At 43.8% G+C, this 27,669-nt stretch overlaps 2 protein-coding genes across 2 annotated transcripts in view; one reads left to right on the top strand and one right to left on the bottom strand.

Moving 5' to 3' along the window:
• Nucleotides 1-7,814, bottom strand: part of LOC147114178 (fibroblast growth factor 1-like) — an 89,088-nt gene extending 81,274 nt beyond the window's left edge. Inside the window, exon 1 of the mRNA XM_085995824.1 lies at nt 7,704-7,814. The gene's annotated coding sequence lies outside the window, so the exon portion shown is untranslated. The remainder of the gene's footprint in view (nt 1-7,703) is intronic.
• The window catches only part of LOC147114177 (cationic amino acid transporter 2-like), a 30,343-nt gene continuing 10,206 nt past the window's right edge, over nt 7,533-27,669 (top strand). The window contains exons 1-9 of the mRNA XM_085995822.1: nt 7,533-8,170; nt 14,478-14,633; nt 15,720-15,885; nt 16,797-16,933; nt 20,068-20,290; nt 21,080-21,216; nt 22,746-22,848; nt 22,947-23,119; nt 24,332-24,498. Coding sequence (XP_085851948.1) covers nt 7,795-8,170; nt 14,478-14,633; nt 15,720-15,885; nt 16,797-16,933; nt 20,068-20,290; nt 21,080-21,216; nt 22,746-22,848; nt 22,947-23,119; nt 24,332-24,498 — 1,638 coding nt within the window. The 5' untranslated portion in view covers nt 7,533-7,794. The remainder of the gene's footprint in view (nt 8,171-14,477; nt 14,634-15,719; nt 15,886-16,796; nt 16,934-20,067; nt 20,291-21,079; nt 21,217-22,745; nt 22,849-22,946; nt 23,120-24,331; nt 24,499-27,669) is intronic.

Below are 27,669 nucleotides of genomic sequence, written 5' to 3'. Positions count from 1 at the left end.
TGAGTTATTCCTCAATAAACATCGTTAAATCAGATGATCTGGTCATTATCACATTGCTCTTTGTGGGACTTTGCAGTGATAAGATAAGCCTTCAGGCCTACTCAGCACCCCCACTTTCCTAATGGTGGGAGGGTACAGACCTTGAATATTGACTTAGGCATTTCATTTTATTTCCCCTATTATGCCCCAAATTAAAAGGTTGAGGTTCTGCTCCTGGATCAGGAGCTAAAATCTTTGGCTGTATTTTTTCCCCTCCTGGATCGAGGATACTTTGGCAAAATGTCCTAGCATTGCCCCGGTGGAGATCCGTTAACACAGCACAGATCAGGGACTGACTCAGAGTCCTTACTGGCTCATACAGTTAGGAGTATGACTAAACACATATATCAGCCGTGTGAATGTTTTCGGGGGTGATATTGGTCTTCAGTGGTAGCGCGAAACAGGTGACAATGAATCAGCAGCCCTTTGTACCCCGTGCTTGATATTCTGTTCCATTGAAGTTAATGTGTAAAACCCGCTGCTGATTCACCATTGTCTGTTTCGCGTTTTGCCAAAAAACAATTTCACCCGCTTTATTTCTTCTACTTCGTCTTTTGTTCTTTTTTTCTTGCTCTTTTCTGCCTGGCTTCCTTCTCTCATTCCACAGTGTGCATTGCCAAACCTTAGCATTCGCCCACAATTAAATGATGACGTGCATAACGGATCATTTTCCGTTTGTGTTGCTGGGGGCACAGCCTCATCCCCTGAACTGTTGGGAATCGCCCACCATTTTCCTCCCCAGGACAGAACATTGAGGGCAACATGCTCACGCGACTCGTGGGCAAGGCTGCCAGCCAGCAGCACAACCCAGAAAATTGGCCCTAAAATACAAACTTAGAACTCTGCATGTACTGTTGGTTTGACCGGGAAAGTGTTAAAAGGGTTAGGTAGTTGGGTGATTCACCCAATAAAGTCATGAAGTCTATCCGTTAACACACATGTCTCAAAGTTAGCAGCTACTTTTCATTCTTCAATCTGTCTTGGAGTGCCACATATGCAAACAGTGGTGAGTGGTGATATTGGAGTTGACCAGGTAAATTGCTTTTATTAGGTTTTCAGACTATGAGCTGTGATTTATCCAGTGATATTTTCAGCAACTAAATCTCCTGGAGGAACAAAGTAAGTGATCCTCAGTTTAACAAGACTTACGATGTTGTGCACAGATTTCCTCTGGTATTTAGCATGAAATCATTTGGGATTTCACTCAATACTGAACAAAGGAAAACGTCGCAACAGCATTTACAATATCTCTACATATCTCTACTAGGGGAAATCATAACCCTAATATGTATTGTAATAATAACCCCTTGCACACTTACTCAAATGAGTCGATTTACTGTTACACAAATTACACACCAGCTTGAACAAGAGGAGATGGCATTTTAAGCAAAGGAGCTTATTAATAAGTGACACACCGTCTGTTAAAATGAGTACTGTCCCCACCACTTATGGGTACGGCTGCCTATTAGATCTATATAAATCAATATTAAAAATCTAATTTTGTATATTCTTATTATAAAGAGGCTGCAGTATGGAGGACTATAACTTGCACTTACCGTGTGAAACAGAAGAACTCAGCTTTATGTACTGGCATTTAACCCTTTTGAATAGTATAGACCGTTTCCAGTATTTTGCCATATAATCTGCAGAATGTTATTCCAGCCATCGGGTATAGCGGGCAAATCGCGTTTGTTTGACTTATTTCTCTGCATCTTATTCAGTTGATTTTTGTTGTACTCAATGACAACTACTCCTCCATCTGAACCCGGTAACACAAAAGAAGGTGCTCGGAGTCAGCTGGGTGGAGAGATTGGGCTCTCATAAACCTAATCATAAAGGAAAAGCAGTAGGGGAATAGGTGTGGGAAGAAATATCAGTGACTAAATGAGTATCAACGTATTGTCCTTCTGAAAACTATTGTCTGTTTATCTTCAGTGATGACAGTCGACTGAAGAAGCTGTGTATGTGTGGGGCTGAATGGCCTACGCCTGTTCCACATTCCTACAGTGCTATGCGCTCAAATCTCTGGAATGCAGCTTGAACTCATGACCCTCTGACTCAGAGGTGAGACGGCTATCAATGAGCCAAGGCTGACATATAAATCTTGCTTGCAATAGATCAGTATTGCTTATGTGTGTTTGCATGATGCATTGATAGCGACATAGTCTATACAATAGACTTCTATAATATTCTTGACAAAGGGTTTCGACCTGAAACGTTGACTCTATTTCTCTTTCCACGGATGTTGCCTGGCCTGCTGAGTTTTTCCAGCATTTTCTGTTGTTATTTCTATAATATACTAGTGTGCATGTGTGACAAGCCTCATAACTCATTTATGAATGTGCGTATATATTAGTTGGGCCTATACAACTTTTTTGTTCCCCTTTTTGCCCTTTCTCTCATAAAAGTGCTGACTTTCACTCCGGGTATGTCTCCAGGGGCACAGCAGTCTCCTGGGCATTCTTCGGGCATGAATCTAAGGGGGTTGTTCGTCCATGAAAGGCATCGCAGCTCAGCTTGCTCCTGTCCTCACCGAGGTCCATACAGGCACACTTTCCAGCTGGACAGCAATCAGCAGCAGAAATCTGGGCTGACTTTTCCCCTCCCTGGAGGGGAGACTTTTCCTAGACTAGGTGAGCACTGAAGCCAATTGTAGCAACTGAACCGCTGTTCCGGCTGAGACCAGTTCCTCGGCACAGGCCGGGAATTAATTTAGGCTGGGGGTAGAGTTTCCGCTTTGGGCGCAATCAGCGATCTGGCGCAAATTGCGGCCCAAATTGCGCTTGTTTTGAGAAGTGTTTTTTTTCTCAAGTTTGCGTTTCGACTAATGTAAAATCTGCCATGAACCAGCAGAATCAGGTAGCTTTCTAGAAGGTACCTTTAAAAAAAAAATTGGCTTTAAAAAATATTCCTTGATATATTTAAGAGTGGTAACTTGGTGCAGTTTGATTAATACAACTGAAAATAGGTTTATTACAAAAAAAAAAGCAATAAGCAAGAGTGTCTCGTCCACCACCGGTGAGTAACCTGATTGTAAATAACTGAAAATGACGTTAAAAAGCTGTACAGAACCATTTGCCAGTTACATTGGTGCACAGTAGTCAGTTCCTTAGAAAATTAAAAAAAATTCAAAAGCTTTTAAAACGTTCCTTGTGCCAAAAAAAGCTTAATTATTAGAGACTCCTCAAAGGCCCACAAGCAAGTGCATTTGGCGGAAACTCCCACTGCTGATTAATTCGGTCTGGGGGTGTGTTCGGTTTTGTGGGAGGGGCCAGCTTCTAGCGCAATGCTTTTCAAACTAGCACAATTTCTCGCGGAAACTCGAGCGGCGCTGAACGTAATTTGTGCTTAAAATTCCACGATCCTTTGCGCTGGTTTCGCCAATTTTGTCCTAATCGAGCCAAAAAAACCCTAGTGCAACCGAGCGGAAACTCCAGGCCATGATCTTCCTGGTAAGTAAGCACGAGGCCTTCCTAGTTTGTACAGCCAGTGCTACACCATGCGCTGATTTTAATTACTAGACCATTGGGGGATATGGGTCTGTATTGAACCTGCACATGTTTGTGTATGCGTCTGTGCTACAGGCCTACATCACATTTGTGTGTGAGGCAGGCCTACATGATGAAGAAAGAAAGACTTGCATTTATATAGCGCCTTTCATGACCACCGGACATCTCAAAGCACTTTACAGTCAATGAAGTACTTTTGGAGTGTAGTCTCTGTTGTAATGTGGGAAACATGGCAGGCAATTTACGCACAGCAAGGTCCCACAAACAGCAATGTGATAATGACCGGATAATCTGTTTTTGTTATGTTGGTTGAGGGATAAATATTGGCCAGGACACCAGGGATAACTCCCTTACTCTTCTTCGAATTAGTGCCATGGGATCTTTTACACCCACCTGAGAGAGCAGACGGGGCCTCGGTTTAACGTCTCATCTAAAAGACGGCACCTCTGACAGTGCAGCACTCCCTCAGTACTGCGCTGGAGTGTCAGCCTAGATTTATGTGCTCAAGTCTCTGGAGTGGGACTTGAACCCACAACCTTCTGCCTCAGAGGCAAGTGTGCTACCCACTGAGCCACAGCTGACACAATTATGTATTTATGTGATAGACTTTTAGAATACATGTGTGTGTCGGAGACCTGCATAACTCAACTGCGCTCATGTAACCCTCCGAGATCACTGCGGTCCTCCAATTCTGGCCTCTTGTGCATCTCTGATTTTCATCACTTCACCATTGGTGGTCGTGCCTTCAGCTGCTTAGGCCCTACGCTCTGGCATTCCCTCTCTAAACCTCTCCGCCTCTCTTCCTTTAAGACGCTCCTTAAAACCTACCTCTTTGACCAAGCTTTTAGTCACCTGTGCAAATATCTCCCTATGTGCCTTGGTGTCAAATTTTATTTGCCGACGCTCTGTGAAGCGCCTTGGGACATGTTAAAAGCGTTATATGAATGCAAATTGGTGTAAGTGATCGACATATGTATGTGCGTGTGTATATCAAACTACAAAGGAGAGAGGGCGATTATGATTTCTAGCCGTCTGATGTATGGGCTTGTGGCCCACATAAAGTACTTGTGTGTGTCAAGCATACAGAATGCACTTGTGTGTTAGCCCTACAAAGTGCACTTGTGCATGTCAATCCCACAGTTTGTACTTGTGTGTGGGCCCATGTCTGGGATCAGGAACAGCAGCAGCTGGTGAAGGACAGCTCTGTAATTCAAAGGTGAAAATAAGTTTATTTGTTTCTAGATCTACACAGTGTTTAAAGCACAATCTCTTGTAAAAGTTTTCTAATTACAAGCAGTCGGAAATTGTAGCTTTACAAAAAAAAATATTTTTCGACAGAAAAGATTTCTTGTACGGTAAATTTGGTGAACTTTATTGTTGTTTGTTGCGGGGTGGGGAGCTATCTATTCAGTGTGTTAGGTAGGGAGAGACTAACTGGAATTCATTGTCATTTCCAGTATCTTATCTAGTTTGTGACTGTGAGACAAATACTTAGAACAAATATTTATTTCTTTATATACAATATACATATATATAAATATATAAATCTATGTATGTATAGTCAGTATGTAGGAAAGTGAGAGATGGTGACACCTATTTAGAGCTCAACACAGGCATCAATATAATAGGAACTGAGGAAAGGGCTTAGTTGATACAAAAGGATCTGAGCAGAAGGATTAGCAATGGAATTCAATGCAAAGAGAGTCAGTACACAAAGGGGCCTGAAAGGCAGCACTGTATTTACAACCTCACATTTTCAGTGAGACATGGGCTATTAAGGGAAGTATGGAAGCAATGCTAAACGGTACAAAAATATGTGAGGTTTGTAAATTGTATGAATGCACAAAAATGCAGACAGTTGAAAGAATGGGTGTGTGTTAAGTGTTTATAGGGCATACAGCATTAATGTTTTGCCCCAATTTTCTCTGTGGTTTGAAAGGCACCAGAAGTACCTCAACAATGACCATTCTACACACGTGAGTGTAAGAGTAACGGATACGAATTTACACATTTTTGTCGTCCTCTGAGTGAGGCTGGAACTCAGCGCCAATTTTTCTTTACCTTGTCGCCCATGTCTGATAAGAAATGACTTGCGACTGCCCACTTGGAACCTGAGACCGGACCTTAGTCTGGGATGACGTTAAACCCAGATTCTGGAGCTGAAAGGGCAATATTTGAGATTGTATATTTGAAAAATAAGGAAGGAGAAAGCTGATAGGGCAATAACTGAATATCTTACACCGCTGATACAAATTTACGCGGTCATCCGCTGTGGTTTCTCTTCAGATTGAACATTTACGCAGTAGACAAGATAAATAACCTTGGTAGATTATTAGGAGAATATCAGTGTGTGACAGTTTTGTACAGAAGTTCCCATAGCACCAGTTCCCCTGAGTTGGAAGGTTGTGGCTTCACAAGTCCCACTCCAGAGGCTTGAGCACATAATCCAGGTTGACACCTCAGTGCAGTACCGAGGGAGTGCTGCACTGTCGGTGATGCCGTCTTTCGGATAAGATGCTAAACTGAGGCCCCGTCTGCTCTCTTGGGTGGATGTAAGAGATCCTATGACACTTTTAGAAGAAGAGCAGGGGAGTTCTCCCGGTGTCCTGGCCAACATTTATCCCTCAACCAACATCACTAAAACAGATTGTCCGGTCATTCCCTCATTGCTGTTTATGGGACCTTGCTGTGCGCAACTTGGCTGCCGCCTCAAAAGTACTTAATTGACTGCAAAATGCTTTGGGACATCCTGAGGTCGTGAAAGGCATTATATAATTGCAAGTCCTTCTATTCATAACACAGTTTTTCATCTGATAAATCAGCTTAATGAACTTCTACATACAAAGCCCTGGTTAGACCACATGTCGAGCAGTTCTGGGCCCCATACCTTAGGAAGGATATATTGGACCATGGAGGGAGTGCAACGTAGATTTACCAGAATGATACCTGGATTCCAAGAGTTAAATTACGAGGAGAGATTATATAAACTAGGGTGGGATTCCCTGGAATTTAGAAGGTTAAGAAGTGATTTGATCGAAGTTTTCAAGACATTAAGGGGAACTGATAGGCTAGATAGAGAGAAACTATTTCCGCTGGTTGGGGAGTCTAGGACTAGGGGGGGCTTAGTCTAAAAATTAGAGCCAAGCCCTTCAGGAGTGAAGTTAGGAAACACTTCTACTTGCAAAGGTGGTAGAAGCTTGAAACTCTCTTCCGCAAATGGCAGCTGATGCTGGATCAATTGTTAATTTTAAATCTGAGATCACTAGATTTTTGTTAGCCAAAGGTATTAAGGGATATGGGACAAAGGCAGGCATATGGAGTTAGGTCACAGATCAGCCACGATCTCACTGAATGGCGGAACAGGCTCGAGGGGCTGAATGGCCAACTCCTGTTCCTATGTTCCTACATATAGCAGACTTATCTACAGTGTTATAGAACTGCATAATGTACTATTGTGCATTTGTGTATATCAGAACCTCACAATGAACTTTATACATTTAAGTGTTAAAACACTAAAATTAAAATGATAGCTTGATTTAAATAAGGCAATTTTCTTTCTTTCAGCTCCATGCACTATTTTTAGTTAAAAAGCAGACACGAGTATGAAGCAGGGAACATCTCTTTACATTCAAGCCTATTTTTCACTGTCAGCCATAAATGTTTGTACGTGTTTTTGTGCTCGTCAAAAAAAAATACACAACGGCCCTGAAACCATGATGCCATGACGTGCTAACATGCAAACACTTAACATGCTTTAAATCTTCTCTTCTACTATCTAAACAGAGGTGATAACCCGTTTAAAATAAATGGGTTAAAATAGTAGCAAGAGGAATTTCAGATTAATGCATCAAGCATTTATACTCTGGTGCCCCAAATCATAATTTCAAAGCCAAAGAGTAGGATAGACATTTTGTAACAATTAAAACATTGTGGAACAGTAAAAAAGAAGTTACGATATCTCACAATTCACCAGGACAGCTGTGATTAAATGCGGAGCGGGCTCGAGGGGCCTTATTGCCTACTCCTGCTCCTATTTCTTATGTTCCTATGACTCATCAGGAAAAATAAATTGTTTCCTAATATTTTAATATCTTTAAAGTTAAATCAAATATGTTGCCATCTCATTCAGTTGTCAGAAAGTAGCACATAACTCACTTTGTCTGCGGTTCTACAACGGTTGCAAATATCGTGCAATAGTCTTTACTTGCTTCATAATTCTCCCTTTCTGCATTGTTTTCTCACCAAGATGATTTCCTGCAGTTCGATCCAGTCGTTTGTTCAATGCCTTATTCGGAGAAAAATAGTGACATTGGACAGCATTCAAGAGACTAATCTCTGCCGCTGTTTATCGACCACTGACCTCATTGCCCTGGGCGTTGGCAGCACTCTGGGTGCTGGTGTATACGTGTTGGCAGGAGAAGTTGCCAAAGCAGAGTCTGGACCCAGCATTGTAATCTCCTTCCTAATTGCTGCACTTGCGTCAGTGTTGGCGGGTCTGTGCTATGCGGAGTTTGGTGCACGGGTACCGAAGACTGGATCGGCTTATCTCTACAGCTACGTAACAATTGGAGAGTTTTTGGCTTTCATTACTGGTTGGAATTTAATCCTCTCGTATGTTATTGGCAAGTATCAGCCTAATATTATCCTGATGTTGTTATTGTTGTAGTATTATGGTACCTTAATTACTAATGTAATTAAACAAAGTCGATGGAATTTTGTTTTGGTAGTTCTAAAAGTAGAGTGTGTCTCAACCCAGTAAACCATTACTCTGATTGACAAACTTGACTACTAAATGACCTTGTTAGCTCTCGGTGGAGGGATTTCATTAGTTCTTTGAAGCTTGGTGGATGGAGCAGTCTATATTTTACAACTTTCAAAAAATATATATTCCACTGAGGAAAAAAGGGTGTAAAAGAAATGACAGCCATCCGTGGCTAAGTAAAGTAATTAAGGATAGTATCCGACTAAAAACAAGGGCATATAAGGTAGCCAAATCTAGTGGGAGGATAGAAGATTGGGAAGTCTTCAAAAGACAGCAAAAAATAACAAAAAGATTGATTAAGAAAGGGAAGATAGATTATGAAAGTAAATTAGCAAAAAATATAAAAACAGATAGCAAGAGTTTCTATAGTTATATAAAAAGAAAAAGGGTGGCTAAATTAAATGTTGGTCCCTTAGAGGATGAGACCGGGAAATTAATGGTGGAAAACATGGAGATGGCAAAAACGCAGAACAAATATTTTGTTTCAGTCTTTACGGTAGAGGACACTAAGAATATCCCAACACTGGACAAACAGGGGGCTCTAGGGGGGGAGGAGCTAAATATGATTAAAATCACTAAGGAATTGGCACTCGGTAAAATAATGGGACTCAAGGCGGATAAATCCCCTGGACCTGATGGCTTACATCCTAGGGTCTTGAGGGAAGTGGCAGTAGGGATTGTGGATGCATTGGTAATAATTTTCCAAAACTCCCTGGATTCAGCAAAGGTCCCAGCAGATTGGAAAACTGCTAATGTAACACCCTTATTTAAAAAGGGTAGTAGGCAGAAGGCTGGAAACTATAGACCAGTTAGCCTAACATCTGTGGTTGGTAAAATTTTGGAGTCCATTATTAAGGAGACAGTAACAGGACATTTGGATAAACATAATTTAATAGGACAAAGTCAGCATGGTTTTATGAAGGGGAAGTCATGTTTGACAAATTTGCTTGAGTTCTTTGAGGATATAACATACAGGGTGGATAAAGGGGAACCAGTGGACCTAGTGTATTTAGACTTCCAAAAGGCATTTGACAAGGTGCCACACAAAAGATTATTGCTCAAGATAAAAAATCACGGGATTGGGGGTAATGTTCTGGCATGGGTGGAGGATTGGTTATCTAACAGAAAGCAGAGAGTTGGGATAAATGGTTCATTCTCAGACTGGCAATCAGTAACTAGTGGTGTTCCGCAGGGGTCAGTGCTGGGACCCCAACTTTTTACAATCTATATTAACGATTTGGAGGCGGGGACCGAGTGTAACATATCAAAGTTTGCAGATGATACAAAGATGGGAGGGAAAGTAGTGAGTGAGGAGGACATAAAAAACCTGCAAAGGGACATAGACAGGCTAAGTAAGTGGGCAGAGATTTGGCAGATGGAATACAATACTGGAAAGTGTGAGGTTATGCACTTTGGCAGGAAAAATCATACAGCAAGCTATTATCTTAATGGCAAGAAACTGTAAAGTACTGTAGTACAAAGGGATCTGGGGGTCTTGGTGCACGAAACTCAAAAAGTTAGTATGCAGGTGCAGCAGGTGATCAAGAAGGCCAATGGAATGTTGGCTTTTATTGCTAGGGGGATAGAATATAAAAACAGGGAGGTATTGCTTCAGTTATACAAGGTATTGGTGAGACCGCACCTGGAATACTGCATACAGTTTTGGTGTCCATACTTAAGAAAAGACATACTTGCTCTCGAGGCAGTACAAAGAAGGTTCACTCGGTTAATCCCGGGGATGAGGGGGTGGACATATGAGGAGAGGTTGAGTAGATTGGGACTCTACTCATTGGAGTTCAGAAGAATGAGAGGTGATCTTATTGAAACATATAAGATTGTGAAGGGGCTTGATCGGGTGGATGCGGTGAGGATGTTCCCAATGATGGGTGAAACTAGAACTAGGGGGCATAATCTTAGAATAAGGGGCTGCTCTTTCAAAACTGAGATGAGGAGAAACTTCTTCACTCAGAGGGTAGTAGGTCTGTGGAATTTGCTGCCCCAGAAAGCTCTGGAAGCTACATCATTAAATAAATTTAAAACAGAAATAGACAGTTTCCTAGAAGTAAAGGGAATTAGGGGTTACGGGGAGTGGGCAGGAAATTGGACAGGAGTCTAGGTTCGGATCGGTCATGGCCCTGTAGGTGGCGGAGCAGGCCCAGGGGCCGTGTAGCCTGGTCCTGCTCCTACTTCTTGTGTTCTAATTCTGTTAGATTTCAGGAGAAGGTTCTATTCACAGGGATTAGTGGAGACCTCGGGAACAGGCTGCCACCTAGGAGTCCTTCAAGAGTAAATTGGGCCTGTTCCTGGCTGGGGTGGAGATCATCTTTTACAGAAGGTAAGTACTGCAGGAAATACAGGGACAGAGTGATCTCCTGGACGAGTTTCGATCGCCTAGATGGGTCGGAGAGAAATTTCCCAGATTTTTTCTCCAAATTGGCCATTGGGTTTTTATCTGGTTTTTCACCTCTCCCGGAAGATCACATGGGTTCGGGTGGGATGGAGCGTGAAAGTAGATTTGAGGTTAGGATCAGATCAGCCATGATCTTATTGAATGGCGGAGCAGGCTCGAGGGGCCGATTGGCCTACCCCTGCTCCTATTTCTTATGTTCTTATATTTACAGTAAGAACAAACTAACAGGATCCATATCAACCACAGCAGCATGGCACACATTGACTAACTAACAGGAGCAGTGCCAAACTCAGAAACGTGCCTTTCACTGACTGACAACTTGACACATGAGCTTGATCCTGTTCTCAGCTGATGCCCAGACATACCTACTCTTTGGCAGAGACCACGGCAGTGATTAGGAACATGAAACCTGGCTATTTCACCCCTCCCTAGCCAAGGGATGCCAAGGATAATTATTTTGCCCTTCTCCGCCATCTCAACTGAGCTTCTCACTATGCATTTCATTGTTAAAAATAGTTACATGCGTTCAAATTGGATTTCAATGTGTCTATCGCATTTTCCTCACAAATATCACTTCCGGGGCTTCCTCTGTTAGTTCAGTAAGTTTGTCCAGTGCGTAATTGAGTGTAACTCGGCATGATAGCAAAGTGGTTATGTTACTGGACAAGTAATTCAGAGGCCTGGACTAATGATCTGGAGAGATGAGACCTGGGGAATTTAAATTAATTTAATTAAATAAATTTGGAATTAAAAAAAGGTACTATCAGTGATGGTGACCATGAAACTACCAAATTGTTGTAAAAACTCATCTGCTTCGCTAATGCCCTTTAGGGAAGGAAATCTGCTGTCCTTACCCGGTCTGGCCTATATGTGACTCCAGACCCACAGCAATGTGGGTGACTCTTAACTGCTCTCTGAAATAGCCTAGCAAGTCACTCAGTTGCTCCGAAAACTATAATAAGAATAAAACCGGATGGACAACCCGGCATTGACCTAGGCATCAGACACGATGCTATCAAATGGCACTTACTCACGAATAATCTGCTCACCGATGCTCAGTTGGATTCCGCCAGGACCACTCGGCTCCCGACCCCATTACTGCCTTGGTCCAAACATGGACAAAGGAGTTAATTCCAAAGGTGAGGTGAAAGTGACTGCCCTTGACATCAATACAGCATTTAACCGAGTGTGACATCAAGGAGCCCTAGTAAAATTGAAGTCAATGGGAATCAGGGGGTAAATTCGCCCTGACTGAGGACATAGCTAGCACAAAGGAAGGTGGTTGTGGTGGTTGGAGGCCAATCCTCTCAGCCCCAGGACATTGCTGCAAGAGTTCCTCAGGGCAGTGTCCTTGGCCCAAACAACTTCAGCTGCTTTATCAATAATCTTCTCTCCATCATAAGGTCAGAGGCTGGGTATTTTGCACTGAGTAACTCACCTCCTGACTCCCCAAAGCCTTTCCACCATCTACAAGGCACAAGTCAGGAATGTGATGGAATACTCTCCACTTGCCTGGATGAGTGCAACCCAACAACACTCAAGAAGCTCGACACCATCCAGGACAAAGCAGCCCACTTGATTGGCACCCCATCCATCACCTTAAACATTCACTCACTCCACTACAGGCGCACCATGGCTGCAGTGTGTACCATCTACAAGATGCACTCGCCAAGGCTTCTTCGACAGAACCTCCCAAACCCGTGACTTTTACCTCCTAGAAGGACAAGGGCAGCAGGCGCATGGGAACGCCACCACCTCCAAGTTCCCTTCCAAGTAACACACCACCCTGACTTGGAAGTATATCGCTATTCCTTCATCGTCGCTGGGTCAAAATCCTTAACTCCCTCCCTAACAGCACTGTGGGAGTACCTTCACCACACGGACTGCAGCGGTTCAAGAAGGCAGCTCACCACCACCTTCTCAAGGGCAATTAGGGATGGGCAATAAATGCTGGCCTTGCCAGTGATACCCACATCCCATGAATGAATTAAAAAAACCAGGGTAGCAGTAAAGGAGCTTACATTGTCTCAGCATGTCTGGATTAAGGAGGAGAAAATTGGCCAGGATTCCTGCTCCCAATTGCTATCCAGAAACCCCTGCTGCAAGTGTAGAATGGTGGACATTAGGGAAGGATATGATTGAGCTCAGCAATGGTGCCCATTGCAGCCCCTCTTTCACTACTTGAAGGGGTTGCTCCTCGATTTTTGGTTGCACTTCAGTCCCACGCTCCTGATCTTCGATCACCCGGTGTGGAGGGGAGCGGGCGGGTCGGAGGACCTCCTTGTTGGACTGCTCCTGGGCCTGGCCAAGGTGGCCATCAACTGGTCCAGGCAGTGGGCGGTTGAGGGGGCTGTTCGGCCCGACTGCCTGCCTCTCTTCCGCGGCTATGTTCGCACTCGAGTGTCCCTGGAGATGGAGCACGCAGTATCCACCGGCACGCTCGAGGCCTTCCGCGACCGGTGGGCACCGGAAGGACTGGAGTGCATCATCACCGCAAGGAACAGTATTTTAATTTAATTTGTTAAATTTCTTTTCCATTTTTTCTTAAGTTTACAGTTTTTATTGGTTGTGCATTTTAAAAAAGGGTACACATGCTTGACTTTTAGTCGGCAATTGCCGGCGTTAAAAGATTCAAGGCTCACTGTCAAAACTACATAGAATTATATTGAAATTACAACATGGAAGCAGGCCGCTCAGCCCAACCAGTCCATCTTGATGTTTATCCTCCACATGAGCATTTGTCCTCATCCCATGTACACCCCCTGTTCCTATATTCCTTTATCCCACTTTTCTTCAACCACCTATCTAACCTATGTTAAATGTTGACATCGTCTCTGTTTCAATCACTAACTCTGGTAATGCATCTTCAGTCTCACAATCATCAATATAAAAAGGTTTCTCCTGCTCTCTGTCCTAAATCTCTTTCATTTAATCTTATTTCTATGGCCCCTTGTTCTAGATCCCATCAACCACTGGAAACCGTTTCGGTCTACCCTGTCCCATCTCTTCATAATTTTAAGGCAGCATCCTAGTACATCCGCACTGTACCCTCTCTATTGCCTCAACAACCTCCCTATATGGTGGAACCAAAGCTACACACAGTGTTTCAAGTGTGGTCTCACTCAGGTTTTATTACATCTCAACTTTTATCTTCAATACTGCCTGCCATGAAATGCACTATTCCAGGGTCAAATATGAATGGTCACTTGGATGCGGTAACAGGTTTAACAGTGCGAGGACTCATTACCTTCCAGAGTGGAGAACATTTCCCTGTTGACGATGGTTGTGGAACGGGCATGTGATCTGCAAAAAATTAAAACAAATTACAAGTGAGAATACAGTAAGCACAGTAAAGGAAAAGTTTTAACTGGAAAATTCAACCTCATCATGTGACCGTTCCAAACAGAAGATAAGCTCAAAGTGCCAAAAAAAGGCCGGAAGAACTAAACTGTTGTTAATAAACCTGAAACCAATTAATATTAGTGGGAAGACCCAATGAGGGCAATTTTACCTTCGGGCGATAGTGTAAAAATGGGCAATAGTGATTCAGCTGCCTGTTATACACCTCTCCTGTTTTTCATTTCTATTGACTTCAATGGGAGCGAAAATCAGGCGGGACATATAACGAACGGCCAATCCGTGTCCGATATCATCCGGTTTACATTATCGCCAAAAATCAAAATGACCCCCAAGTAGTTTATGAAAAAGAAAAATTGTACTTTTACCTGCTCTCATTTTACCGTTTTCACCACTTCAGGTACATCTAGTGTGGCGAGAGCATGGAGCGGTACCTTTGATGAACTATTGGGCAAACGCATTGAGAACTTTCTCAGAAACAATGTCAAAATGGACGCACCAGGATTGGCTGAATATCCAGATTTCTTTGCTGTGTGTTTAATAATGTTATTGGCAGGTAAAATTAATTTAAAATATCATTTTATAAATGAACAATTTAGTGATCAGTGTCATATTTCTAGAAATACATAAATGTTCCAACATAGAGACAGGCTATCTCGAGTCTCGACCCACATAATTCTAGGCATATTTACTCACCCTGTTCTCATGTTCTTTCAATCCTTTTTCCTTCATGCAGCTATCAAATCTAATCTTCAATGTTGACATTGTTTCTACCTCAACTACTAAACCTGGAAGTGAATGGAGCAGCCTCACAACTCTCTGTGTAAAGAAGTTTCTCCTGCCCTCTGTTCTAAATCTCTTACATTGAATCTTGTGTCTCTGGCCCCTCGTTCTAGACCCCTCAACTACTGGAAACAGTCTGCTTCTATCTACCCTTAATCTTCTCTGGTAAGCTCCCGTGAGGTATCTTGTCAAAGGCTTTCCTGAAGTCTGTGCAAACTGCAATTTCCCCTTCTACCATATCCGTTACCTCCTCAAAGAATGCTATGAGGTTTGCCAAGCACAATTGTCCTGTTTGAAATCCATGCTGGCTACTCCTAACTATTTTCTCTTTATCTAGATACATGGTCATTTGCTCCTTATTTAAAGCCTCAAATTTTCCTTAGCACAGTTGTTAGACTAACTGGTCTGTAATTAGATTAGTTGAGTAATTATACTTTAAAAAGTACTTAATTGGCTGTCAAGTGCTTTGGGACATCCTGAAGTTGTGAAAGGCACTCTATAAATGCAAGTTCTTTCTTATTAACAATGCTAAAGGAAGATCCATAAAGAATATCCATTCTTTACTCAGAGAGTGATGAGAATTTGGAACTTGCTATCACATGGAGTTGTTGAGGAAAATAGCATAGACACATTTAAGGGAAAGCTAGATAAGCAAGTGAGGGAGAAAGGAATAGAAGGATATGTTGATGGGATTAGATGAAGTAAGGTGGGAGGAGGCTCGTGTGGAGCATAAACACCAGCATAGACCTGTTGGGCCGAATGGCCTGTTTCTGTGCTGTAAAATTCTATGTAATTTTATGTATCGAAGTGCCCACATCTACAGATAACTGAAAATGTCTTCTCATCCTCTCCTTTTTAGGTCTCCTGTCGTTTGGTGCAAAAGAATCAACAACAGTAAATAAAATATTTACAACTATTAATGTCCTCGTGCTTGTGTTTGTTATTATCGGAGGCTGCATTAAAGGAAACATTTACAACTGGAACATTACTGCCGAAGTGCTGTTGAACATCACTGCAGAAACACGGTATGTGCCAACCTTCATCTGCTGGCTGTGGGGCATTGAAGGTGTTGAGTAAATGTGTGTCAAAGCAGTTGATCATTTTCTCAGCCTGTAAAAGCTGTAAAATCGCAGTGAGTGGAATTCTACTGACATAACGCTAGCATTTTACCACTACCACCTTGAATGAACCTTTGCAATTACTTTGAAAATACTTGATAAACAGTCATTATTTTCACAAATATTAGCAAATATGAATATAACATAAATACTTGAAGGGGGAGCGGGGGAATGGGACTAACTGGATTGTTCTTGGAAAGAGCCGGCACAGACTCGATGGGCCAAATGGTTTCCTTCTGTGCTGTACTATCCTATGATTCTATGATAATGCTCAGAATTGATGTAACTTTTTTTTCGGCCAATTTAGCCCCTTCCCCCTTTGAAAGTGCTAACTCTTACTGGGTGTGGTTCACAGGTGATGCCTGCCCTGCACTACCTTTCCCAGGTGGCCCTACTTTATATGTGAACTTTGTGTGCAATTGAGCCAAACAGCTTCCTGATCCCAGGTTCACTGATCCTCAGCTTGGGTGGTGGTTGGACAATTACACCTGACCTCAGCTCCCGATGACAAGAAGGAAGAGAAAAAATAATGGTTGGGCTTCTACCCCAGACTGCTCTTCAGTGAAAATACATCTTGTGGACCTCGGCTGTTGACAGGATCAGGCTCAGTCACGGTGGCACCTGTGGTTTAATAGCTTGCTGACGCTCACTGTCTAGATACACAATTGAATAATGGCCATTTTTCTGATGTATTAAAGGGCCGCTGGCACCTGTGAAACTGTACAACAGCGCGGGTCACAGGAGAGAAGGGGAAAACATAATGATAAAGGGTGCTTTAGTTTACATCGTATGCTTATATGTTCTTTTAAATTCTTCAGAAACCTGTCCTCAGCTGTAAACATCACCAGTGATTATGGAGCAGGAGGGTTTATGCCATATGGATTCAGTGGCACTCTGACCGGTGCCGCCACTTGTTTCTATGCATTTGTAGGGTTTGATTGCATTGCGACTACAGGTACGTTGGCGATAAACAGAAAAACCACGAATGCTAGAAATCTGAAGTAAAAGCTGGTGCGTGAGCATCGATAAAAGAGCAAGATATAGTATGTTAACATTTTGCGCGACACCCTTCATCAGAATAGTGCTGACAAAGGGTTCCACGGGCCTGCTGAGTATTTGGCTTTGTTTTCTGTATTTATTTCATTTGTTTTTAGCACACCTTCCTTATCTTCTTCTCTGATAAATTTCTTCTGACTTCTCATGGCTGAGAGCGCAGGTTACAAACGATGCTCCACCATCAATGTTTCTCTTCACTGACTGCTGGTGATGAACGAGATCAACCCAGCAGATGCCCACCAGTCAGAGGTTATGCTTCTCACTGCAAGTCAGTGTTTGGTCTTCAATGGCACCTCTACTTAGCACCCCCCCATGAACTGTAGTTGTGATTGGGAATTGAGCGGTTGATTTTATCCATTTAAAATATGTGCGCAATTAAACCACCCCAACAGGAATGCACTGACCACACTATCTGAAATATTTCTTTGACTTATTAATGGTAAATTGAGCTTATTTCAGATCCTTTCATTGTTGTTGTGCATCCTCTTAAGATTGTTATTTTTCTATGATAATCACATTAGAAAAGAAAATGCAATTATCATGGGTGTCACCCCGGTAATATTTTGTGAGCACACTAATGGGTATTTGTAATCTTAGTCTGCGGACCTGCTTTTCTTATAAAAAGAAAATACTGCAGATGCTGGAAATCTGAAATAAAAACAGAAAATGCTGGAGATACTCAGCAGGTCAGGCAGCATCGGTGAAGAGAGAAACAGAGTTAACGTTTCAGGTCGATGACCCTTCGTCAGAACTGGAAAAAAGCAGGAAATGGAACAGATTTGTAAGCAAGTGTAGGGGCTGGGAAATGGGGGAGGGTATGAAAGAACAAAAGGGAAGGTCTGTGATAGGATGGAAGGCAGGAGAGGTTAAGAGACATTAAGAGATATTCAAGGCAAAAGGAGATGGGTTAAGAAACAAAGGATGGCTCTAGATGAAGTGTGAATTGCGCTGGCAGAATGAAAGACAGCTGCCATGTGGGAGAGAAGAAAAAAAAACAGACAAAAAGTGTGGATAAAAGATATGTATATGATAGGGGCCGAGTTTATGATCTGAAATTGTTGAACTCTATGTTGAGTCCAGAAGGCTGTAAAGTGCCTAATCGAAAGATGAGGTGCTGTTTCTCGAGCTTACACTGAGCTTCAGTGGAACAATGTAAGAGGCCGAGGGCGGTGAGGTCTGAGTGGGAGTGGAGCGGAGAATTAAAGTGACAGGCGACCGGAAGCTCGGGGTCCCCCTTACGGACTGAACGGAGGTGTTCCGCAAAGCGGTCACCAATCTGCGTTTGGCCTCCCCAATGTAGAGGAGACCACATCGTGAGCTGCGAAAACAGTATACTAAATTGCAGGAAGTACAAGTAAATCGCTGTTTCACCTGGAAGAGGTGTTTGGGGCCCTGGACAGTGGGAAGGGGGGAGGTATAAGGGCATGTGTTGCATCTCCTGCACTTGCACGGGAAGGTGCCGGGCGAAGGGGAAGGGGTGTTGGGGGTGATAGAGGAGTGGACTAGGATGTCGCGGAGGGAGTGGTCCCTACAGAATGCTGAAAGGGGAGGTGAGGGGAAGATGCGTTTGGTGGTGGGATCACGCTGGAGGTGGCAGAAATGGCGGAGGATGATCCATTGAATGTGGAGGCTGGTGGGGTGAAAGGTGAGGACAAGGGGACCTCTATCGTGGTTCCAGGAGGGAGGGTCAGGAGTGAGGGCAGAAGTGTGGGACATAGAACAGACATGGTCGAGGGCCGTGTCAACCACTGTAGAGGGGAATCCTCAGTGAGGAAAAAGGAAGACATGTTGGAAGCACTGGTATGGAAGGTGGCATTGTTGGAGCAGATGTGGTAGAGACGGAGAAACTGGGAGAATGGAATAGAGTTCTTTCAGGAGGCGGGGTGGGAGGAAGTGTAGTCCAGGTAGCTGTGGGAGTCAGATGGCTTGTAGTGAATATTGGCCCAGAAATTCGGGTCTCCACGGGTGAGTACACACTGGGTACTCACCCGTAGGCCGAATGGAAGTGCCAGTTTTCTGCATGCACTGCGCATGCGCGGGAAACCGGCACGTCCGATCCTCTGAACGAAGGGGTTCAGAGGTCGAACGCGCGCACAGGGGAGGCTGCGCGTGCGCTTTGAACTTAGTTTTTTTTGCAGGTTTTCACGCGAGGTTAAGCCTGCAGGATTTACACATTTAAAAAGCAGGCGTAAGGCCTGCTTTTTGCAAGGTAAGTGGTCAATTAATTAAAATTAAAACATTTTTTCCACAGGTTTATTATTTTTAAATACTTTAAAGCAAGGTATGTTTATTTTTAGCTCCATTAGAATATAAAATTATTTTTTTCAAAAATTTAAATTATTGTTTAAAATAGTTATTTAATGTAATTTATAGTTTATTTAAAAAAAAAAATTATTTGAAGGTTTACTGCTATTTTGGGGCCCGTAGTATTTATAAGTTTTGACAGGTCTTCCTGTCAATCTTATGAATGGGCTTTTCCCTCCTCCGATTGGCTGCCCATGGCTCACGTGATCCCAGGGGACACATCGCACTAACTACGCCCCTGGGACATGCAAGCACAGCGCGCCGGCAGCTGGGCCAGGCCCCGGAGCGGAATTCCACGGGGCCCTACAGCTCAACTGCCGGCGCGCAAGGTAAGTGCAGGTCGGGGGCTTGCACCCGCGGGAAGCCCCCGACCCGAATTTCTGGGCCATTGTTTGTCAATAGCCTATCCCCAGAGATGGAGACGTCGAAGTCGAGGAAGGGAAGGGAAGAGTCGGAGATGGACCATGTGATGGTGAGGGAAGTGTGGAAATTGGAAGCAAAGTGAATGAAATTATCTAGTTCAGGGCGAGAGCAGGAAACGGCACTGATACAGACCTGCTTTTCTTGTTGGTTAAGCTTGGGGCCACGGTGCAGCCTATTGACAGCTCTGTGGTGTGTTGAAGGAAATGCTTGTGAGAGAAGAAGGATGTTCAAAAGAACTAGCAGGGATTTCAAGCTATTTAGCTTTGTTGTGTCTCACACTGACTCTTTTATTTACTATTTCCCCAGGTGAGGAGGTGAAGAATCCGCAGAAGTCCATCCCAGTTGGGATTATAGCGTCGCTTCTCATTTGCTTCTTGGCTTACTTTGGGGTTTCTGCTACACTTACACTCATGATGCCCTACTATCTCCTTGATACTAAAAGCCCACTTCCTGGGGCCTTTGAGTACGTTGAATGGGGTGCTGCTAAATACTTTGTGGCTGCGGGCTCTCTGTGTGCTCTTTCAACAAGGTACTATATGAAGAAGATGCAATTTGCTTCTCAATCAAGTGTAATTGCCAATTTCATCCAACATATTTAGCACAGCAAGACTCCTGTCTTCTAAATGCATTAACAGTGCACGTTGTTTCTTGCACGGCATATTCAAGAAATGCATTTATTAATATGTACTGTGTTTTATATATTAGACTTATATACACTGCGCTACAACACATGTATTGTCCTCTTAGTGTAAACTATAGCAGTGTGTAAACTGGTGAGAAAGTCCTTTTGTTTAATTCGCTCAAAACTGCATTATTATGACCTTAAACATTAGTTCACCATGTTTGTAAAGTACTGATATGTATATACTGCAGGGATAGAAAAAAACCTTGTTACTGTGTCAAATGTGCTTTTTGCAGAGAAGTAGTTGGTGTTTTCCACAACGTAGGAATAATTTGAAAAGGGTGATCCTCTCTCCTAGTGAGACCTGTTGGAGGTGAAGTCGATCAAGGGATTATATTTTCCTCTGTGTATAAAATTAAAGAAAAGTATTTTTTATCAAACTGTAATTATAATTTACACTTTGTACGCACACAGGAAACTAGTAGGCCATGCTATCTGAGGCCCCTTATTCATGGAATAAACATTGTATTCCACAGTTTCCTATGCAGTATTCTCCATGTATTCTCCGTTCATCCATCAGTGCCACCCAATTCTATTGTGTGTACTTAAACACTTGACTGGCTTGAAATTCCATGAGCACTGTTTATCTGCCTCTCATTTTGCTTTTGGTTTTAATTGTGCTTTATTTCCACGCAGCCTTCTGGGCTCCATGTTCCCTTTACCCCGCATTCTGTTTGCTATGGCAAGGGATGGCTTACTGTTTGATGTTCTAGCTAAATTGAGTAAGCGCCAGACTCCAGTTGTTGCCACGATGATTGCAGGAAGTGTTTCTGGTGAGGGGTGGTAAATTTTTTGACTGTATTTGGGCTCAATATTTCCAAGTATTATTGAATTAACTAATTTATGAACAACCAGAATGTAATCTACTATCTCTCAGTGTTCAATATCGTTTCAATCTATACAGTTGTTTAACAATTTTAATTCTGTATATGAAGGAGAATATTTCCAATGATGTAGTACCAGCGTTGTGCGGTCTTTGGAGGAAAAATTCGGTGGCGCCCCTGCACCGTAAATTCAGTGGTAGCGCCCCAAGCAGGAGGCGGGGCGCTACTCGAAGCGCTACACCTCCTTCCTGGGGCGCTACCACAGAATATCGCGGCTCTACGCGCAACAGTGCCACGCGCACACCAGGGCCCTGCTGGACCACCGGGGAGTGGGGTGCCAGGAAAGCAGCCCGGCGCTCAAGAGGAGTGCCGGGCTGAGCGATTGCGGCTGGCACCCCGAATGAAAGAGGGGCAGGGGGCAGGTGCTGGCAGGTGGCCAAAAAAACTGGCCGCCCGACACCTGCCCCTTTAAATACTGCCGCTGCAGCTGCACAATGCCACCCTGACCCTGTCAGATATATCGTCCGGCGATAAGTCAGGAGGCGCAGCCGAACTTTGCGGCCGGGGCGCAAGTGTGGCGATGACGTCATCACCGGAGGCGCAGCGCCGCGAGGCGCTACCAGCTATTGTCGCTGCTAACCTTCCGCTGAATTTCACAGTAGGTGTTAGCGGTGCTGCGCCCAGGCACTAGGGGCTTTGTGCCCCCCATTAGTGCCCCCCGGGGACGCTAACAGGAGGCGCAAAGCAACCCAATTTTCCCCCCTTTATGTCACATCACTACAGTTGCTGGATAATGTCCCAGTATGAGCAAACAGTCAATCCCAAAAAGATATGTGATTCATTTCCCCCCACCCTCCACCCCACAATTTTCTTCCCTTCGCTCCTTGAAGGTGCTGATTCATACTGGTGTTTGCCTCCATGAAGATTACCAGTCCTTCAGTACTTCATCCAAGTTGTCATAATTTATGTATGAATTTACACAGCTCGTGTTGGTCGGGTATTTGAGAGTGGATGGGAGAGGCAATCACAGAAGAGCTTAATACTGTCTTCATTCCATACATGTGCATTTTTTAGGTAGGGTCACCAGATAGTAATCAACTAGCGGGGGATGGGGGATCCTAAATATTCTAGTATTGCTTGATTTTTTTTTCAGTGGAGGTAGTAGAGAAGGGATCTCAGAGTTTCATAAAGTAGGGGATTGATAGGTTGTAGCGGACAGGAGGAAATCTTTGATGAAAATGTCATATATACACACTGAATGCAGACTTGATGGGCTGAATGGCCTTTTCTTGCTCCAGACTTTCTTATATTCTTAAATATTGAGGAGGTTTAAGAATTCAAAGAGAGAAAATTGTTCTCCATTTTGTTTTAGCAACATTCAATTTGCATTCTTATATGTATTCTATATATATGTATGGTATTTAAACCAAGTACTAAACATAAGTCATTTTGCAATTACTGTTTGCTTTTCTTTTTAGCTATAATGGCATGCCCTTTTGACTTGAAGACATTGGTTGATATGATGTCCATTGGAACACTTCTGGCCTATACATTGGTGGCAATATGTGTCCTTATTTTGAGGCAAGAGTTCTATTTCTAGGTAGATGAGAGATCAGTCTGTATGTTGTATGGACAGAGATTTAATTTACCAATAAAAATATGTTTTGTTTATGCAATAGGCACCAACCGGATTTTAGTAATAAAGTTGACATTGAAATGAATGAAGTGAAACAAGGTCGACAGACTACAGAGGCCCCTGAGGGAGGTTTCAGGTTTAGTTCGTTGGTAATTCCTCTTCAATTCCCCACACGGCAATCATCAAACATTGTTACATGCTGTGTAGGACTAATGGGTGAGTATTCATCAAAGTATTTGAAAGAATAATAGTCACTAAATGATTGACTCAAAAGGCATGATGAGTAACTCAATACATAACTTGGGCCATGCTACAGTGAGATATGAGTGCTTACATATCACACCTGCGCCTCCTGACCCCACAAAGGGAGGTTTTAAACTTACCTGGAAAGGCCGCTTTGGTCTTTAGACCTGGTTGTAGCTACCAGGGCTGCTTTTGTGGGTGTCCCGTTCACTAGATGGTGGGAACATGGTTCCCCTGGCTGGGGAGTCTAGAACTAGGGATCACAGTCTCAGAATAAGGGGTCGGCCATTTAAGACTGAGATGAGGAGAAATTTCTTCATTCAAAGGGTTTGTGAATCTTTGGAATTCTCTACCCCAGAGAGCTGTGGAGGCTCAGTCAATGAGTATACTCAAGACAGAGATTGATAGATTTTTGGATACTAAGGGAATCAAAGGATACGGGGATAGTGTGGCAAGGTGGAGTTGAGGTAGAAGATCAGCCTACTCCGGCTCCTATTTCTTATGTTCCTATGTTCTTAGGAAAGCGTCAGGACCCTGATTTACATATATGTATGAGGCTCTGACCGGACTCATTCCCACTCACATCCCAGTTACAATGCCATCGAGGTGCTATTGGCATCATAAGACCCCGATTAGCATTTACGCAGGAGGCTCCCGCCTGAGTCTGCCAGGCGCCTTGCCCGCCACCAAAACCAATGCCTTTAAAACCGGAGATCGACGGGAATGGAATGGGAAATGGACCTGCCCCATTTTAGCTTCTCACCAACGTTCCCGCTAAGCTGGAGGTCCCGCGCAGGCCGCGCACCGGCTTTTACATGGAAGAAACCGCGCATGCGCGAAAATTTGAATGGGCTGCCCAGCCAGTTAAAGGGCCAGCGCACAAAAAAAAATTAGAGGGAACATTGCTGCTCACCCACTCAGTTTTCTGCGAAGTTCAGATATTTAAATATAAAGTCGGTTTTGTATAACAGTATTGCTTTGAGGGGATTAATTTCCTCTGTGGACTATTTCTAGCACATGGTTAATCTGTTCACATTAAATCCCTGCATGTGCTACTTTAATGTAGTTAATTAATGCATTCAAAATAAACGCACAGAGGAAATTAAACCCTTAGAAAACTCTCGTTAAATCATTACATATCATGATGAGGGCCTTATTATGACTTTTCATTTCTCTCCTCTTCAGTCATCTTAGTTTGTATTCTGAGTGGTATGACCACATATGGGCTGGAATCTATCGTAGCAGCAGAGACTGGGAGCATTGGTTGCTTGGTGCCTGTTGTGCTGATATCAACACTCACGGTGTTTATTATCTGGAGACAGCCTCAAAATCCGATGAAAGCTTCATTTATGGTAAGCTAATGGTGGGGATAAATATAAGTACCAATGTCAGGTCAGGAGGCAAACATTGCTTGATTAAACATTTCAATTATCCAGTAAATTAAGTTTGGATTCCTTCACCATTTTTATTTGTAATACACACCTTGAAAAAATTATCTTTTGAAAAATGGTGGCATTTCAAACAAGTTACACTTTATGGAAATGCAATCTGTTTGCATTTACATAGTGGCTTCTCTTCTCACTCTGGAGTCCCCCAAGGATCTATCCTTGGTCCCCTACTATTTCTCATCTACATTGCTGCCCCTCGGTGGTACCGTCCTAAAACACAACTTCGGGTTTCACAATTACGCTGATGACACTCAGCTCTATCTCACAACCACCTCTTGCAATCCCTCCACTGCCTCCGATTTGTCACTCTGCTTGTCCGACATCCAGCATTGGATGAGAAGAAATTTCCAATTAAATATTGGGAAGACGCGCCACAAACTCCGTTCCCCAGCCATCGACTCTATCTCTCTCCCTGGCAACTGTCTGAGGCTGAATCCAACTGTTCGCAACCTTGGCGTCCTATTTGACCCAGAATTGAGCTGCCAACCCCATATCCTCTCTATCACTAAGATTGCCTACTTCCATAACATCAGCGTATCCGCTCCTACCCCAGTTCATGCCTTTGTCGCACCTAGACTGGAATATTCCTATGCGCTCGTGGTCGGCCTCCCACCTTGCACCCTCCATAAACTTGAGCTCGTCCACCCATCACCCTGTGCTTGCTGATCTACATTGGCTCCCGGTCCAGCAATGCCTCGATTTTAAAATTCTCATCCTTGTTTTCAAATCCCTCGATGGCTTCGCTCCTCCCTATCTCTGTAACCTCCTCCAGCCCTACAACCAATGTTCCCTCTAATTTTTTTATGGCACGTGGTCCCTTTAAATTTACTGTGCAGCCGTTGGCATGCTTGGTATCTTTTCCAGCGGCAGCAGCTGGTGCGCAGCATGCACGGGTCATCCCGATTGGTGCGCGGGACCTCCCGATTGGTGCGCAGGGCCTCCCGATTGGTGCGCGGGGCCTCCCGATTGGTGCGCGGGGCCTCCCGATTGGTGCGCGGCCCTCTGAGAACTCTGCGCTCCTCCAATTCTGGCCTCTTGCGCATCCCCTGATTTCCATCACTCCACCATTGGTGGCCGTGCCTTCAGCTGCCTGGGCCCTGAGCTCTGGAATTCCCTCCCTAAGTGGGAGGTGAGGGTGTGTTTTTTGCTCTGTTTTATTCCCCACTCCCAGGCTTAGACAGCACTGCGGAGGCGGAGCAGCGAGACGAGTCAACCAAACAGGCTCCACAGACAGTATTCAAGGAGGAGGTTGGTGATCAGCTGGTTGGTTGGTTTTCTTCCTTCTCTTCTCTTTCATACCTTTAAGTTGGTAAGTCCTATTGAATAGTGGTGTGATATTATCATATATATCCGGGCAGGGTCTTCATAACTAATAATAAGAAATTTAATTAATTATATAGAATGGAGCAGGTGATGTGTTACTGTTGCGAGATGTGGGAGCCGGTGAACCCCATTGAGGCTAACGGTGATTACATCTGCGACAAGTGTTTGCTGCTAGAGGAACTCAAGTTCCATGTTATGGAGCTTGAGACCGAGCTTCGGACACTGCGACACATCAGGGAGGGGGAGAAGTTCCTGGACTCTATGTTTCAGGAGATGGTCACACCTATGAAGTTAATTACTGCAGATGTAGTCCGTGGTCAGGGACAGGACGGTGTGACTACGAGTGAGGAAGGTACAGGGATCCAGGATGTAGTGTTGAAGGAGACGCAGCCCTTGTTCTTGTCCAGCAGGATCGAGGTTCTTACTCCCTGTGAGGGCGGGAGCGGGGACTGCAGGGAGGATGAGCAACCTGGCCACAGCACCGTGGTACAGGGGGCCATTCAAGTGGAGGGAGTAAAAAGAAATGTTGTAGTGGTAGGGGATAGTATCATTAGGGGGATAGATAGGGTTCTCTGCAGTCAAGAGCGGGAGTCCCGAAGGCTGTGTTGCCTGCCTGGTGCCAGGGTTAAGGACATCTCTTCTGGGCTGGAAAGAAACTTGCAGTGGGAGGGGGAGGATCCAGTTGTCGTGGTCCATGTTGGTACAAACGACGTAGATAGGACAAGGAAGACGGTTCTGTTAAAGGAGTATGAGCAGCTAGGGGTCAAATTAAAAAACAGAACCTCAAGGGTAATAATCTCTGGGTTATTACCTGAGCCACGAGCGAATTTGGCTAGGATAAATAAAATTAAAGAGTTAAATGCGTGGCTCAAAGACTGGTGTGGGAGAAATGGGTTTTGCTTCTTGGGACACTGGCACCAGTACTGGGACAAGAGGGAGCTGTTCTGTTGGGACGGACTCCACTTGGCCAGTGCTGGAACTAGAGTCCTGGCGAATCATATAACTAGGGCTGTAGAGAGGGCTTTAAACTAATTAGTGGGGGGGAGGTTTCTAGAGAGCAAATAATAGAAATGACAACAGAGAAGGTCATAGACTTAGGTAGCAGTGGGGGAATTAAAAAACAGAATGTGTCAGGAAGGGACAGAAGGTATGGAGTAAAAAGTAAAGTACTAAAAAGGGAAAAAACAGGAACTAAGTGTTACAAAACATATTTGAAAGTTCTTTATCTGAATGCACGTAGCATTCGTAACAAAATGAATGAGTTAACGGCACAAATAATGACATATGGGTATGATCTTGTGGCCATTACAGAAACATGGCTGCAGGGTGACCATGACTGGGAATTAAACATACCAGGTTATTTAACAATCAGGAAGGACAGGCAGGAAGGGAGAGGAGGTGGGGTGGCTATGTTAATAAAGGAAGGAATCACTATAATACAGAGAAATGATATTGGGTCAAAGGAGCAGGATAGTGAAACAGTTTGGGTGGAGGTAAGGAATAATAAGGGGAAAAAAACACTAGTGGGTGTAGTCTATAGGCCTCCGAACAGTTGCAACTCTGTTGGACGGAGTATTAATCAGGAAATAGTTGAGGCTTGTAATAAGGGAACAGCTATAATTATGGGGGATTTTAATTATCATATTAACTGGACAAATCAAATTGGGCAGAGCAGCCTTGAGGAAGAGTTCATTGAGTGTATTAGGGATGGGTTTCTTGAGCAGTATGTAACTGAACCGACCAGGGGGCAAG

Source organism: Somniosus microcephalus, chromosome 8 (assembly GCF_052327205.1).
Source record: "Somniosus microcephalus isolate GS21.2 chromosome 8, FLI_Smic_1.0, whole genome shotgun sequence".
Classification (NCBI taxonomy): Eukaryota; Metazoa; Chordata; class Chondrichthyes; order Squaliformes; family Somniosidae; genus Somniosus; species Somniosus microcephalus.
This window is presented reverse-complemented; position numbering and strand designations above follow the sequence as displayed.